Here is a 15,154-nt window from a genome sequence, read left to right as displayed (position 1 = left end):
GCTCTAAGCCCCCACCTTTGTGCTCCTGTACAGCTCCTCCCTCCTGCTCCTTCACAGAGCTCACAGCCTGACATCACAGACAAGTTACATGTTTTTAAATGCATCCAAACCAAAGGCCAACCCCTGGGACTAAACAGAGGATTCTATCAAGGTGCAAGGTAAGATTCTATCAAGGTGCATATGTGCACTGCAGGTGTGATGGGCTTCTGTAACCTGTGTAGTGAAAATGAGGTCCTGGTTCCCTTTAAAAAAACAAAAATAAAATTAAACAAGCCCTGTCATTAGTACATGATAGACTGTTGGCACTGGAGAAAGCCACAGGCAGTCACAATTAGTGAATTACATTTACAACGAATGGCATTACTATTAATGGGGGCATCTGAATACTCTACTCTTACAGAAAAGATAAAAGTACCATTTGAAGTATTTCACTAAAATGTTTTAGAGGATTTAAACCTGATAGCAGGAGGATTCTCATATTTCTTATTAGTCTGCTGCATGTTCTGAATTACTTGTTCAATAAACGTCATTGCGGAAATTTGCAAGTCCAAAACTTTTCATAAAGAAAAATGAAAAGAAGAAGTCTTGTCTCCTAAGAGAATAGAGGTAGGGACAAAAAAACGGACGACTTGCAGATGGCAATTTAACTTGAGGCAAAAATTCAGCAAAGCTTCTCTGAAATATTGCATCATTTGCTTTGGACTTGGGACTGAATAAAAGCAGATTTGCCGAAGCCTCAGTTAGCCCGGGGTGTCTGGTAATCCGATTCATTTCTCAAAAAAAAAAATGCATGACACCCGGGAGTGTACACAAGAAGAACATTATTACGGCTGCAAGTTGACAAGTTTATGATACTTTTAATTAATAATAGAAAGTGAGGATTTTGTCATCTCTTGACAGATTTCCAGCAACATTTTACACCTGCAGAAAATAAATACACAAGGAGACCAACAAGTGTTGAAATATTTGAGCATAAAGCACCTTAAAGTCGTAGGTAGCATCAGGGTTCTCATCACATGCAATGACTTCAGGCGCCATCCAATACGGAGTACCGATGAAAGTATTTCTTCTTCCTACTGTCCTGTCCAACTGTGCACTCACACCAAAATCCACTGTGGGCAGACAGCAAAACAGACACAAGTTAATGCAAATAGCACAATAACAAAAAATTACTAAATATAGGATGGACTCCCATAAGACAGACGCACTGGATATTTCCATCTGTTACCACAGTTTTCCTTGTCGGTGAAAAGACGCAGTATGAATTGACATGATGTGGCTTGAAAATTCACACCACTTTAAAGGAAACCTAGCGTCATGGGTCTACCTAAAAAGGTAGATCTGATGGCAGGTTCCTGTACTCTACCCCAGCCCTATGCTTTATTTGTTTAAACATTTACTTTAGCAGAACCTAAAAAATCTAAACTTTTGCATTAAAGGGGATGTCCACTTTCAGCAAATAATTGATATGGTTTGTGTTAGGAAAAGTTACAGTTTTCCAATATACTTTCTCTATCAATTCCTTCGTTTTCTAGACCTCTGCTTGCTGTCATTATATATGAATCTTAATTGTTTATTTACATGTAGTGTCACAGATGCTTGGCTCATTATTATCACAGTGAGTAATTAGAGCTGTATGTTATAACGAGCCTGCGTGTCCATCGCACGGCCATGAACAGATTATGTCCACTGGAAGTAAACATAGAAGCTTTCTATAGCAGCACAGCAAGCAGAGATCTAGAAAACTGTCAGAAATAAATACAGAAAGTATACTGGTTTGTATAACTTTCTCGCACACAGACAATATCAATAATTTGATGTAAGTGGACATCCCTTTTAATTGCAATTGTAACAAAATTGCCACTGTAAACAAGGGGGCATCTAGAAATAAGCTAGTGTTACTCCTGTAAGGATTAGTAGTAGAACAACAAGTTCAAATAGTGTTTTTTGTCCGTCCTAAGTTGTAAGGACATTTTGGGAAGATTCCAGATGTATCCATGAATGGAGGGATTGGATGTATATATCACACAAGTGGGATAAGTTGTTCTGCTCCTTTTTGTCAAAGAGAGATAAGGGGTTAACATCGGCAGCAACCAGTGATTGGCTGCTGATGATGTTCAGGGTGTTCAGTGACGTTTACAGGCAGTTACATCACTGGGGAACTTTCTGAGCATATGCTCAGTGGAGGCCTGGGATGGATGCAATACGTTGCATCAGTTCACCAAGGGTCGCCATCAGGGAATATTTAGTGTGACTGTGTTCTGCAGGCCCCAAGTCACAGAAAACCCGTGCACACAGGGTCAGATTATCATTCTGTGAGGGGCCCACATAATTTATATAGTCTCCTATGGCCTTTGCTGAGTATGCAACTTATACTTGTCAGAGGCAAAAAGCATGCCTGGGATATACTGTATGCTGAGCTTATGAAAATAATGGCACATTCACCATCAAAGACTGTAAGCTCTTGCGAGCAGGGCCCTCACTCCTATTGTTTCATATGACTGTTTATACTCTGTAATGTCTGTATATGTAGCCCATGATTTCTAAAGTGCTGCAGAATTTGATGCCGCTATATAAATAAAGATTATAATTATATGCATGTAGCCTTATTATGCCTAGATCAGCCTGACCCAATGTAGACTAGTATTTTGAAGGCTGTGTCCATCTGTATAGACCAGTGGTTCTTAATCGTGGTTCTACTAAACCGTAGAAGTTTGTGAGTGTCTCAGGGGTTCGCCGGAGCCTCTGCCACGGAGGTCAAGACACACAAATATTTGATTTTCACTGATGATGGATGTGTATATGATACTGGTGGGTTCGGTACTTCAAACAATGTTAACAAACACTGGTATAGATATCAGTACAAGTGTGTTTATTACAATCATGTAATAAGTGATAGTAAATGACACTGCAACATGATCAGGGCTTCTTCCTGCGGTAAACAGTGTTATTTCATTTCCATTGCATTTACGGAATATGACAAGAGAGTGAAGAAACACTTGAGCAGGAAACATGTTTTCCACTGTTCCCGTCTTCTCTTACCTAGTTTTACTTCAGCATTTTCTGTCAGCAAGACATTTTGCCCCTTAATATCTCGATGAATCACCTTGTGCTGGTGCAGATGACTCAGACCCTGGAGAGATTGATGAGGAAAAGTAGACTGTAATTTGTATCTCAAGGTAAAAGAATGAATTAACACAGCAATGCTGATCTGTCACCCGAAAAAAGGCTATTCCGGACTCAAAGTGCACTTTTAATGGAGCACTTGTGGCTATTTACAAACTAAATGCTGCTTCCAGCGTAGAGTGCATGCTGTTCTACAGATTATTAACAGACAAATACGGCTTAGCTGAAATAACAAGAATATTTCCATATATTGAACTAGCACATCAGAGTACCAGAGGATCCTCCAATAGGCCCACAATTAGGCCTCTTGCACAAGAACATGTGAACAACGGACCTATGTTTTGTTGTCTGCAGCCCGAGTGCCATGGGCCATGTGCTATCGTTTTTTTATTTGTGGTTAACACAAGGCCCCATTACTTTCTATTTCTATTATGACATCAGTAATGTGAGTGAAGATCAGTTCTTCTCCTGTGTATCCATTAATATGCAGCAATTTACTGACAAGGCCCACTACTGTAAATTTGGCTTGTCCTCGGCTATAGCAGGATATTCCCTAATTTGCTTTCAGTATCAGAATCCTGATACTACAGCACCAATGGTAGAGCTTAGAGGACAAATTCCATATTAAAGAGTGGAAATAATCAGAGTTGGTGATGTTGATATGAAGAGTGTATGGTGTTGAACAGATTGTACTCAAAAATATATATTCCAAAATTCAGCTATAAGAAAACTGGTTCACTGCAGATCCCAGCATTCTGCAGAAATTGGGTCTTCTGAGGGACCAGAGCTCATAACACCAGGCAGAATCCTACGTGCCAGTTATCACAAGATCTTAGTTCTTAAAGGAAACCTGCCATTTGATTTGATGCATTATGAAGCAAACATACCTTGAGAATGCTGTAGCTACACTGATGCAGGATCATATCTTGTTTAATTGCTGTGATGAGTGGTTATTATATTATCAATTAAATAATACAATTATGATAATGAAGCTCTGTTGCTTCTGTGCTGGGGCTTGGCACCTTTTCTCTTACATTAGTTATGCACTGCACCAGAGAATGATGTAACCACAGGGGTGTTCCTGCTAGGAATAATCAATTGCTGCACCATCACCCAGCTGCTGTGTATAAGTGATCCAGCTCAGGTTGATTAGTCATGTCTTGGCTGTTCAGAAAGCTCCTTGTGTAATGTGGAACCAGCTTTCCCATGGTCCTGAATTTTATAATTATTTTTTCAGCAAAACCACTCAGCTCCGGGATTAAACAAGATATGATCCTGCATCAGTGTAGCTACAGCATTCTCAAGATATGTTTGCTTCATAATGCACCAAATCTGTATCTAAGGAGGAACTGGTATATTTTACAATTGTAGCTCCAGACAAAAAATTTTGACTCTTCTCTGCTTATTAAAAAAAAGGGATTCCAAAAAAATTATATTTCATTCCCTACAGGAAGTCTGGTGACAATATCCCTTTAAGATTAACTTTTCAAATGTACAGCAGTGTTTTACCACAAGTGCTGCTAAACGTTTCTATTACCAGCTTATTGTGCTATTACTATGGCAGCAAATATGTACAGCTGACAAATCTGGGGATCTGCATTGATGGAAACTAAGGAAGTGAGCAGTTCTCTCATAGTCCGGGTTTTATCAATTAAGCGGGACCTTAATCATGTCCAGCTTCTGACATGCCCCCATGGGGGTCAGCTACAACCCTTTTAGAGGCTATTTTTGTAGGAAATGTTATTAGATAAATGGGTGCCCATGTAGTACAATAGAGCACAGAGCAGGTGCTGCTAATAGATAAAGACTCTATGAACTGCCTAATAATAGGCTGTCACCCCTCCATGATGTCCAAATACACTATTGGGGCATATAAAAAGGGGTAATTTCTACGAGACCAAACAATGTAACTAAAATATGGGCTGCAATGGATTATAACAGTGCTGTACGTGACTGCTTAATTCCTACTCTTAGAGGACATCTAGCACCAGGATGAAGGATTGTAAACCAAGCACACTGAAATAGTGGTGTGCGACCCCCTCTGGCAGGAGCCACTCTTCTTTTAGTTTTTTTTTTTTTAATAAAAGGCTTTAAAAATTATGCAAATTAACCAGAGGGGTCCAGTCTGCATTAAAACCTATGGAGCCTGAAGCCCCTCAGGCTGATTTGCATAATTGTATAGGAAATAGGAAGCTTAAAGTACAACAGATCCTGCCAGAGCCGCACATACCAGTATGACAGCGTACTTGATTTACAATCCTTGACCCTGGTGGTAGATGTCCTAAGTTCACACTACTGTCAACATTTGCGTTCTTTATCTCCATTAACCCCTTAAAGAGGACCCGTCACCCTCAAAAAAGGCACTAGGAGCTGCTTACTAAAGTAAGCAGCTCCTATTGCTAAAAGAGACGCAGCAATGTTACACTGCTAGCGTTATCGGAAACCTCTGGTAACACTAACAAACACTGCCGCGCTGTACACTGGAAACGCCAGACCACTCTCAAAATGGTCCGGCATATTCATGTGAGGCGCTGCCTCTTCCACAGAGCGCCCCGCTCACTCCATAGGCCAGCGGTGACTGACGCGAGTCACGCGGCAGTCACCGCCTCTAATCCTGCCCCCTCATGAATACACTGGACCGCTTTGAGAGCGGTTCAGCATTTCTAATGTGCATTGCAGCGGTGTTTGTTAGCGTTATCGGAGGTGTAACACTGCTGCTTCTGTTTTAGCACTAGGAGCTGCTTACTTTCACATTTACATTTTTTTATAAGAATATTCTTATAACCCCTAAAATGTACATATTCATAAGGTATTAGTGGCAAATATACATTCCAAAATGTTTAGCCTGTTTATTGCTAGTATGTTAATACACGACATTGATGTCACCTGCTGTTTCAGTGCACAGCGTTATCCAGAATGGAGTTAGAGCAATTGGGTTTTTGGAAGGCCAATTATGTTTTGTGGTGCCACAGCATATTTGAAGAGCCCCTAACATACCAGTACAATAGAAAACCCTAACATTGTGGTTTTGGTGAGCATTTTAACCCCCAACATGCTAGCTAACATGGTCTAGAGTAAAAATTGCATTTGTTTCTCAAATATGCCATTTTAGTGCCAAATATATTGTGCCCAACTAATGCCACTTTAGACAAACAGCCCAAATATCTTTCTGCGCATTGTCCCGACTACGGCAATATCCCATATGTGGCAATAATCAACAGGCCGGGGTCACAGTAGGGCTGAGAAGGGAAGGAACAAAATGCAGCTTTTGAACCTCCATTTTCAGGAGTTTGGATTTAAAGTGCCATGTCATTTTTGCAGAGACCCTGAGGTACCAGTACAATAGAACCTCTCGAGAAATGACAACATTTTGAAAACTACACCCCTTAATCAATGTATCTAGGGTTGTATTAGCATTTTAACCCCCGAGATGCTGGCTTAACTATAATACAAAGTGAATGGGGCAGCAAAAAAAAATATATTGACAAATATATTCAGCCCAACTCATGCCACTGGGCACAAACATCCAAAAAAATCATTCTGCGGCCTCTCCTGGATGCAGCAATACCCCATATTTGGCAATGATCTACAGGCTGGGTACACGGCAGGGCTGTGGTGGAAAGGAGCGAAATTTAGCTTTTGGAGCTCAGTTTTCACTGGATTGGTGTTGGGGTGCCCCTGAGTTACCAGTTCAATAGAAACCCCCAAGAAGTGACCCCATTTTGGAAAGGGCACCCCTAATTTTTTCAGCAAAAAGTAAAAACAAAACATGCATAACGTATGACTGTGTAACTAAACATAACAGATTTAACAATGATGTCAATGGGATTTTTAACTAATATGTTAAACCTTATTTCTTTCCTTTTTTTGTCAGAACAGAGATAAGTAGCAGAGATTTAAACAGTAGTATGAACTCAGTGTCTGATAAGATTATTATTATTTTTTTTTAAGTGTATTTTTTACTATTGTTCTATGCAATTAGCATTATTTATGGCATTTGTGAGATGTTTGTGCTTTTCTTAATTAAGAATCATGAGCTCTGCGGTCATAGCGGGTATTTCTCTACAGCGATGTGCAGCTTGCAATTAGCTCTTATCACAGCTTGTGGTGCAGCCCACATAGAGGAGGTAATGCATCAGGCTGTGTACAAGATATATTAACATGCTTCATTTTATAATTATCACAAAACCTTTATGCGGGAAGAATACACTGAAACACATTTTCTAAAGGTTTGATAATAAATGAAGCAGTCTGCCGGGCACAGTGTTATTTTTAGCACAGGTGACCCATTTCGGGTTTTAACAAAGTCACAATCCGGCCAGTTCTCAGTAACAAATATTGAGCATGTCCTCTTTTCTATAATACACCTGTAATTTTATTCAACAAATAATCTAATTGAGAGGAAAAATGGATATAGAAATGATTGGAAAATGTCTACACCGTCCCATTCATGCTGGAAGTAATAAGGACATCCTTGGTGCTCTATAAAACTAAACACCAATCTATTGTGACTGATGCCGCCATACACAAAGACTGGGCAGTGTTTGCTTTATATCATCCAAAAAAGAGACACTCTACAAATGGGTGTAAGGAACTTCTCACGTTAAAATGCAATCCAATTTGCTGGCAGCATGTTATAGAGCAGATTCTATATTGTGTCTTCTCTGCAGGCAGCATGATATAGAGCAGGAGGAGCTGAGCACTTTCTATATAGTTTCTTCTCTGCAGGCAGCATGATATAGAGCAGGAGGAGCTGAGCACGTTCTATATCGTGTCTTCTCTGCAGGCAGCATGATATAGAGCAGGAGGAGCTGAGCACGTTCTATATAGTGTCTTCTCTGCAGGCAGCATGATATAGAGCAGGAGGAGCTGAGCAGATTCTATATGGCAGTGGTGGAGGACCTATGGCACAGGTGCCACAGGTGGCACTCAGGTTATCACTCCAGGACAGAGTTCACCAGACAGGAACAAATCCACCAAAACTTTCTGCGGACCCAGGCAACTTTAGAGATGCTGCTCTCAGTGCTATTTTTAAGCGACACTCCATTGGCGATTGAAAGATGTGGAAGAACAGGTAGCGATACGTTACTGCTTAAAATGCCATGTTGGCACTTCACGGTAAGTAAGTGGATCTTAGTTGTAGCTTGGGCACTCGGTCTCTAAAAGGTTCGCCATCACTGCTATAGAGCATGAGGAATTAAGCAGATTACATATTATAGAGCAGGAGGAGCTGAGCAGATTGTATCTAGTATTTTCTATTCAGCTAGCATGATATAAAGCAGCTGGAATTGAGCAGATTGTATATAGTATCTTACATGCAGGAAGCATATTATAAAGCAGAAGGAGCTGAGCAGATTGTATATATTATCTTATGTGCAAGCAGCATATTATATAGCAGGAGGAGCTGAGCAGATTGTATCTACTCTTATCTGCAGGCAATATGAAATAGAGCATGAGGGGCTAATCAGAGTGTACATAGTGTTCCTACTGAAGAAAGCATATTATAGTGCAGGAGGAGCTAAGAAAAGTGTTCAATGGGATGTACAATCAATTTTCTATTTGGTTCACTAAAACCAAGAAAAAAAAAGCAAACAGACAAAGAATACAGTTCTGTTCATGATGAAGAGCGGTCATATTGCCAGAAACAACAATTTGAGATATTCTTTACACCACCTTCATAGCCATAGGAAACCATAGACTGGAGCTCACTCACCGAGTTTTTTCTAGGCTTTTTGTAGATAGCAGGTGTAGATAACCTGTGACCTCATCTACTGTCAGTAGTGGAGGTGATGTAGGTGCAATATAGTAATGCTAAATGAGGTGCCTGCTGCTAGTAAACCGCTACAGAATTGGTGCTTCATTAATAAATCTAGTGGCTATAGTGAAAATAGTAGGATATCTTTACTTTTTATTAAATATATACCGCTTATAGTAACATCCGAAAAAAATCCTAAAACAAATCTTTAACATCTGAACAATGTTACCAAATATGACATCTTTCCTTTACATGATCAGATGTGATATAGTGTTAGTATAACCTGGAATTGGGATGAAGAAATTGTTTTTATTGTAGTTTCAGTCATTAGAAAAGTATGTGACACAATAAAACCATTTTAAAAGCTTGTCGTCAAAAGACCTTTACTGAAAAGTCACCATGAAGCAATGCAGCCCATATTCCTGGGGCATACGCTGACTCACTGCCAGTCATTCTCTGCAACAAGTTGCCCATTTATTAGATGTGATGCCACATTAGCATTTTCCAACATCCATGAATATTAATCACCCACTTATCCACAGTGAACGATGTGTCTGTCACCATGTTCAGTCAATGAATATAATGATTCTTCACATTACTACGTGTACATCCAGCAGCTGACCATTAGAAAAAAAAATGGGTCACTCCTTGAGCTTCTTGTACATCGTGATATATCTAGAAGGTTTATCCGCCATGTCCATGGTATCGCAGTCAGAGCCAGGAGCTGCATGAGTCACCAGAGCCCAGGGATTAACAAGATGACCACATTATAACATTCCCAGAACCCGATGAGGAAAAGAAATGTGCTCTTTGATATGAATAAACACTGGTGCAAGCATCAGAGACCGATTGATTGAATGCACAGTAGTTCACTTGTCACCAGGTGACTGATCATTCAGTCACCTCCAGAACTTAGGACTGGGTGGCAAGATGATGAATGATATAATGTCCATCACAATCTAGGACTGAGTGATACAAGAAGACAGGGGATGAATGATTCAGTGCCCCCCCCCCCCCAAAAAAAAAAGATAGGACTGAGTTGGAACAGTATGCTGACCAGAATGGGGTGAGTGGTACCATAAGCCAGCTATTATGTTCTAGTGCCCCTAAAACTGGTTAGTGCCATAGGGCAGATGATGAATAATTCAGTGCCCCCTGCCACACAACCTAGGACTCCAGAATCCGGGTGATACAGGATTCATTTCCGACCAAAACCTAGGACTGAGCAGTAACAGAAGTACGAAGATGAATGTTACAGTGTCCATCAGAATCTATGACTGAGTGGTACAAGTAGCCAGACGATGAATGATTCAGTGCCCCCCAGAACCTAGAAGTGGTTGGTACCAGATGGCAAGTGATGAATGATTTCCTTGCCAAACAGAACCCAGGACTGCGTGGTACCAAAAGTTATATAACACCCATTTGTTCTAATATTAACAGGTGTCAAAAAACAAGATTTGACTTTCATAAAAATTATGTTGAAACCTCACTCATTTACTATTTATAGGGCATTTCCCCTATTACTTGTGGAGCACTAACATCCCCAAAGCTGCACAGATTTGTCCTTATACAAATTTGTTTCTGCAGCAAAGGGGCACACAGTACAGAAACCCATAGAAACATGTGGAGAAAATTAAACCATGTCCACAAAGATGTTGTATATAATTCTTAAAAACTATATCGCAAAGAAGCAGCCACAGGTTGTGTAATATTGTTTTGTCTAGGACAGTGATGGCTAACCTATGGCACTGGTGCCAGAGGTGGCACTCAGAACCCTTTCTGTGGGCACTCAGGCCATCACCAGAGATGACTCCAGGTATCTTCCTGCAGTCCCAGACAGCCCAGAACTTGCTGTGCACAGAGATATTTTAAAGTGACAGCTCGACCTGGGACTATTTTCTGCTTTATTGTTGTCCTCAGGTGCTGGTATCAATGAAAACTGTGACAGAGCAGGGAGTATAAATCACAAATTAAATTTCTGTGTTGGCACTTTGCGATACATAAGCGGGTCTTTGTTGAAGTTTGGGCACTCGGTCTCTAAAAGGTTTGCCATCACTGGTCTAGGAGATCAGACTCTCCATCACACTCAGCCTTATCTATGGATATAGCAAGTTTCTCCATTCATGTCTACAATAGCCTGAAAGTGAGTCTTGGGCTACATTCACACAAACGTAGCCCAACGTGTGCTCGATGGCCATAGCCCAGGCCAGGGGGAACTTTACTTCATGTTTTTTTTTAGAATGTGTGGGGGTGGGGGTGGGGGGCAGGGTTATTTACTGATATAATTCTATTAAATGTCCTGCACAGATTTCTTGAAAATGTAAAGTGAATCCTCCTGGTTCATAAATGTCATCAGCTGCCATTCATTTTCATAAAATGGCTACAGATGGAGGGTACATGACCAATCCACCTTCCAGGACCTTATGATAGTATTAATGAATACACTCTAAAGGTCCAGGAAGGGGGATTGTTCATGGACAGTTAGGATCAGATGATGGTCCTTCTCCGGCCACTTTATGGACATGAATGGCAGCTGTTGAGGTAAAACACAGTTCTGAACCAGGGGGCTTTACATTTAAAGTAAGCGATGTAAAACTTTTAATAGATGATGTAGATAGGTTACCAAATATACTGCCCCCAACATGTTGCCAAAAAATTGAAGTGGCCAACCCCTTTAAGCAAATCAATGGAGAAAATGACTTCCTGTCCATAAATAAGACTATCCTTGGTCACAGGGTCCAGTTACATGCCTAAAACGTATACAATAAATAGGGGTTGACCACCTTGGCTTAAAAAAAAAAAATAATATGGACATTTTTTCTTAAAAAAGGCCCCTTCCCCACACATGGCTAGTCCCGTGTGCACTTACTCACCCGTGTCTCCTCTTCTTCTTGTCTCCTGGCTTACTGTCGCGATCTAGAGTAGGTGGGACCCGCCTGGCGCCATCTTCTGATGCGTTGTGTTTCAGAGCTGTGCCTCTGCTCATTGAGTGAAGACGCAGCTGTGAACGCCCACAGCACAGGCCACATCGCCGTAGTGTACACAGGACGGGAGGAACGTCACATGCTCCTCCTGTCTGTGGGCTGGCCAGGACAGACAGCAAGAAGAAGCAGAAAGAAGATGGAGAAAAAGACTGACGGATCGCCAAATCAAGAACGGGACAATGCTGGAGAAATCCTAACAGGACTAAGGCAAGTTAGGAAATTGTTGATAATCCTGCCCCCCCCCCCCTCCACTCCTAGCAATGCGTTCTTTTTATATTAAAGTGGCCAGCCCCTTTAACTTTCATATAGCTTTCAGGACATCTTCATTCTATCATGTAAAGAAGGACACAGGACCTAAAGGTTGAGGCCAAGTTTAAGCATAAAGCGATTGGATATTCGCTGCTTGTGAATCATTAGACAAATGATGACAATATGTTACCCAGGGAATGACACAGGGAAGCAATTTGTTCTTACAATACCAAAATAAAAAAAATACCTGCAGCATGTAGCCTAATCTGTCTACACAACAAATATTTTTAAGGAGCGGCCACAAAATTCAGGGCAAATCGATATTATTGACCCAACTGAAAAGAGTAGCGAATAATAATTATACAATCCTCCCATTAACTCTGTAACGCCATTGATTTTCCACTTTAGAGGCCAAAGCCTATTAACCGTTCTGCATCACTGTATTCTCTCTGAAACACAACGTTTGTTTTCTTCACATATAAAAACATAATATTCATGGACCTTTAGCAGAAAGGGAGTAGATTTTTTTTAGAGCAACCAATTTTACATATAAGAAATCTCAAATAATTACCGACATTTACTCCAACCAAGTTATAAAAACTTACCCGCAAAATCTCCCTGCAAATGTACGCGATCCATTCTTCCTTGAGCGTATTTCCTTTGGTGTTCTTGATAAGGTCAGTAACTGAACCAGCACCACAAAACTCCATCACCAGCTAGGAAGCAAATGGGGGGGGGTTTAGAAATATGGTGGAAGGCAAGTCAGATCATCCATACCCACATTCTTTATACTCTAGCAACTTGTGCAGACCTCAATATTAGGGCTTATTCAGATGGGCATTTCTGACATCAGTTTTGTTTTGGAGGGGTTTGGGGATAGCATACGGACCCATTTCTATGGGTCTGTCCCCAAATCCTTTTTTTGTGCAGACCGAGAGTAAAACAAATTTTTTGGATGACATCTGTGTGGGGTCCATTTTTCTGAAATGTTCACAAATCAGCATTTTATGTGGACTTGTAACGGATATGGCCGTCTGAATGAGCCCTTCACCAATACAGTATTACACACTAGAATACTTAGGAGACAATTTAGTGCCCTACCCATAGCTGATCATCCATCCCAGGAGGGTTCTTCTTTATGAATGCCCCATAATACGTGGCAATATTTCTGTGATGTGAATACTTCTTGAGCATGTTAATTTCCTGTTTGATTTCTTCTTCTTCATCCTAAAAAGTCAGAAAAATATTCACAGTCAAGGTATATTCATTCTTTTGAGACGTACTGCAGCAGTACTCAAGACTTCCTGCGACTTCCCATGTCCTGCCGACTTCTGGCGGATGGAGGGGGCCGTGCAGGTCATTACTGTATGCCACCCCTCCATGAACACCACTCCCAGCTCAGTAGTTGGAGGCGTTTGCCAACCAGTCCTGCTTAAATTGGTTCATATGAACTGGGGCTCCGACTGATAGAAGGAAAAGTTTACTAGGGTAGGTACAACATGGAGAACCCGGGCAGCGTATTGTACTTATCCTGGTAAAGCTTCTTATTAGTGATCAATCCCTCTAATATAAGCTATTGTATGCAAGAGTACTGTAACTTAGAGGACATTTACCATCTATGCATAAGTAATAAATGCCTCATCACTTGAAGCCCCAAAGCAAAGAGTAAAATGCTGGGCTATGTTTATGTTTTATATCGCAATGGTCAAGCAACGCACATGTTTCCTCAGCTTTATTCATGGGTCACCTCACTACAGGGTTCATTAGACCAGTGTCCAATGTGGATCCCACTGAATACAACGCTGAATTTATACGGGGAACATTTTTCAGCCATTATGAAAAAAATTTGCTGAGGACTAATACAAAAGAAAAAAAACACAAGGATAAAATAAAGAATATTGTAGACTACTATGGATTTACTGTATAAAGTGTTAATTATGTAGTATTGATAAAGGCTGGTGTATTGATAAAGGCTGGTGCGCTGCATTCAGCTTTCGGCCGGACCTGACAACCTTCCGGCCCACATACACAATGCTGTGTATAGGGACGGATAGGCGTACCCGGCCACGGCTGGCCGGAAGCTGAATGCAGCGCTGCTCCGGCGGCCATGTTTGTTTACATGGCGCACGGACCGGAGCGACAGCAGCCCCGGATACCGGAGGGCACCGGAAGGTAAGTACAGCTTTATTGTTTTAGGCAGCCCGCTCCCGGCCACATATATATATATATATTTTTTTTTTAAACTCGGACAACCCCTTTAATTAAACCTGACATCATAAAAATTGCAGTGTCATTTACAATTCCAACACTGTGGTTATGGTCTTCATATAATGACTACTGTACAAGGGAGTAGGGTGACATGATCCCATGACAATAGCAATGAGAGTCTTCCCTCGATTCAGCCTATGACTCCTATATGAATGATCATTGTTGTGACAATTGTGTATGTGTTATCATACAATTTATTTGTCCTTCTGAATAATCAACAAGCTGATAAAAATAAACACAAATTGAATGAAGGTATAAATATAGAACTACAAGATATAAATGAATAAAAAGACAAAAAGCATTTGTTCTCAATATTACATTACATAACTCTAGTCCATGAGTTATATAGGTTTATATCGGATACAAAGTGGTTCCCATTAAATAAATCCTAACCAAATCTCAGTCGCAGTAATCTTTCGTAGGCCTTTAAAACTAGAACCAAAAACTGTGAAAAATAAGAGTGAAGCTAACTCCGAGTGCAACAAAAGAAACTATGTCATACTAATTTAATAGCGGCATTATGCCTCCAAAAAACGCCAAATATAAAAGTAGAACACAATGTCCCACCACATTCCTGCCGTCATTCCAAACAGTTGTGTCCTCCATATACAGGAGATTGTTACTCCTCATCACGCACCTCGCTGGTTCTCGCACAGTAACAATACTTCTGTGGAATGTTCCATGTTAATATGTTTATTTTGGAAAGTGTCAATGACCTTATCTAGAGGCTATCCAGATAAAACAAGGAAAAGATAACAAAAAACATGTCAAT

The 15,154-nt window shown here is 40.7% G+C and overlaps 1 protein-coding gene across 16 annotated transcripts in view; it reads right to left on the bottom strand.

Moving 5' to 3' along the window:
* Positions 1 to 15,154, bottom strand: part of TNIK (TRAF2 and NCK interacting kinase) — a 169,872-nt gene that overhangs the window by 81,236 nt on the left and 73,482 nt on the right. For all 16 annotated transcript variants that reach the window (XM_072142812.1, XM_072142806.1, XM_072142801.1 and 13 more), the window contains exons 4-7: positions 13,216 to 13,341; positions 12,720 to 12,830; positions 3,043 to 3,133; positions 982 to 1,112 (exon numbers count right to left, since the gene is read on the bottom strand). In XM_072142812.1, coding sequence (XP_071998913.1) covers positions 982 to 1,112; positions 3,043 to 3,133; positions 12,720 to 12,830; positions 13,216 to 13,341 — 459 coding nt within the window. The remainder of the gene's footprint in view (positions 1 to 981; positions 1,113 to 3,042; positions 3,134 to 12,719; positions 12,831 to 13,215; positions 13,342 to 15,154) is intronic.

This window comes from Engystomops pustulosus, chromosome 3 (assembly GCF_040894005.1).
Source record: "Engystomops pustulosus chromosome 3, aEngPut4.maternal, whole genome shotgun sequence".
NCBI classification, from domain to species: Eukaryota; Metazoa; Chordata; class Amphibia; order Anura; family Leptodactylidae; genus Engystomops; species Engystomops pustulosus.
This window is presented reverse-complemented; position numbering and strand designations above follow the sequence as displayed.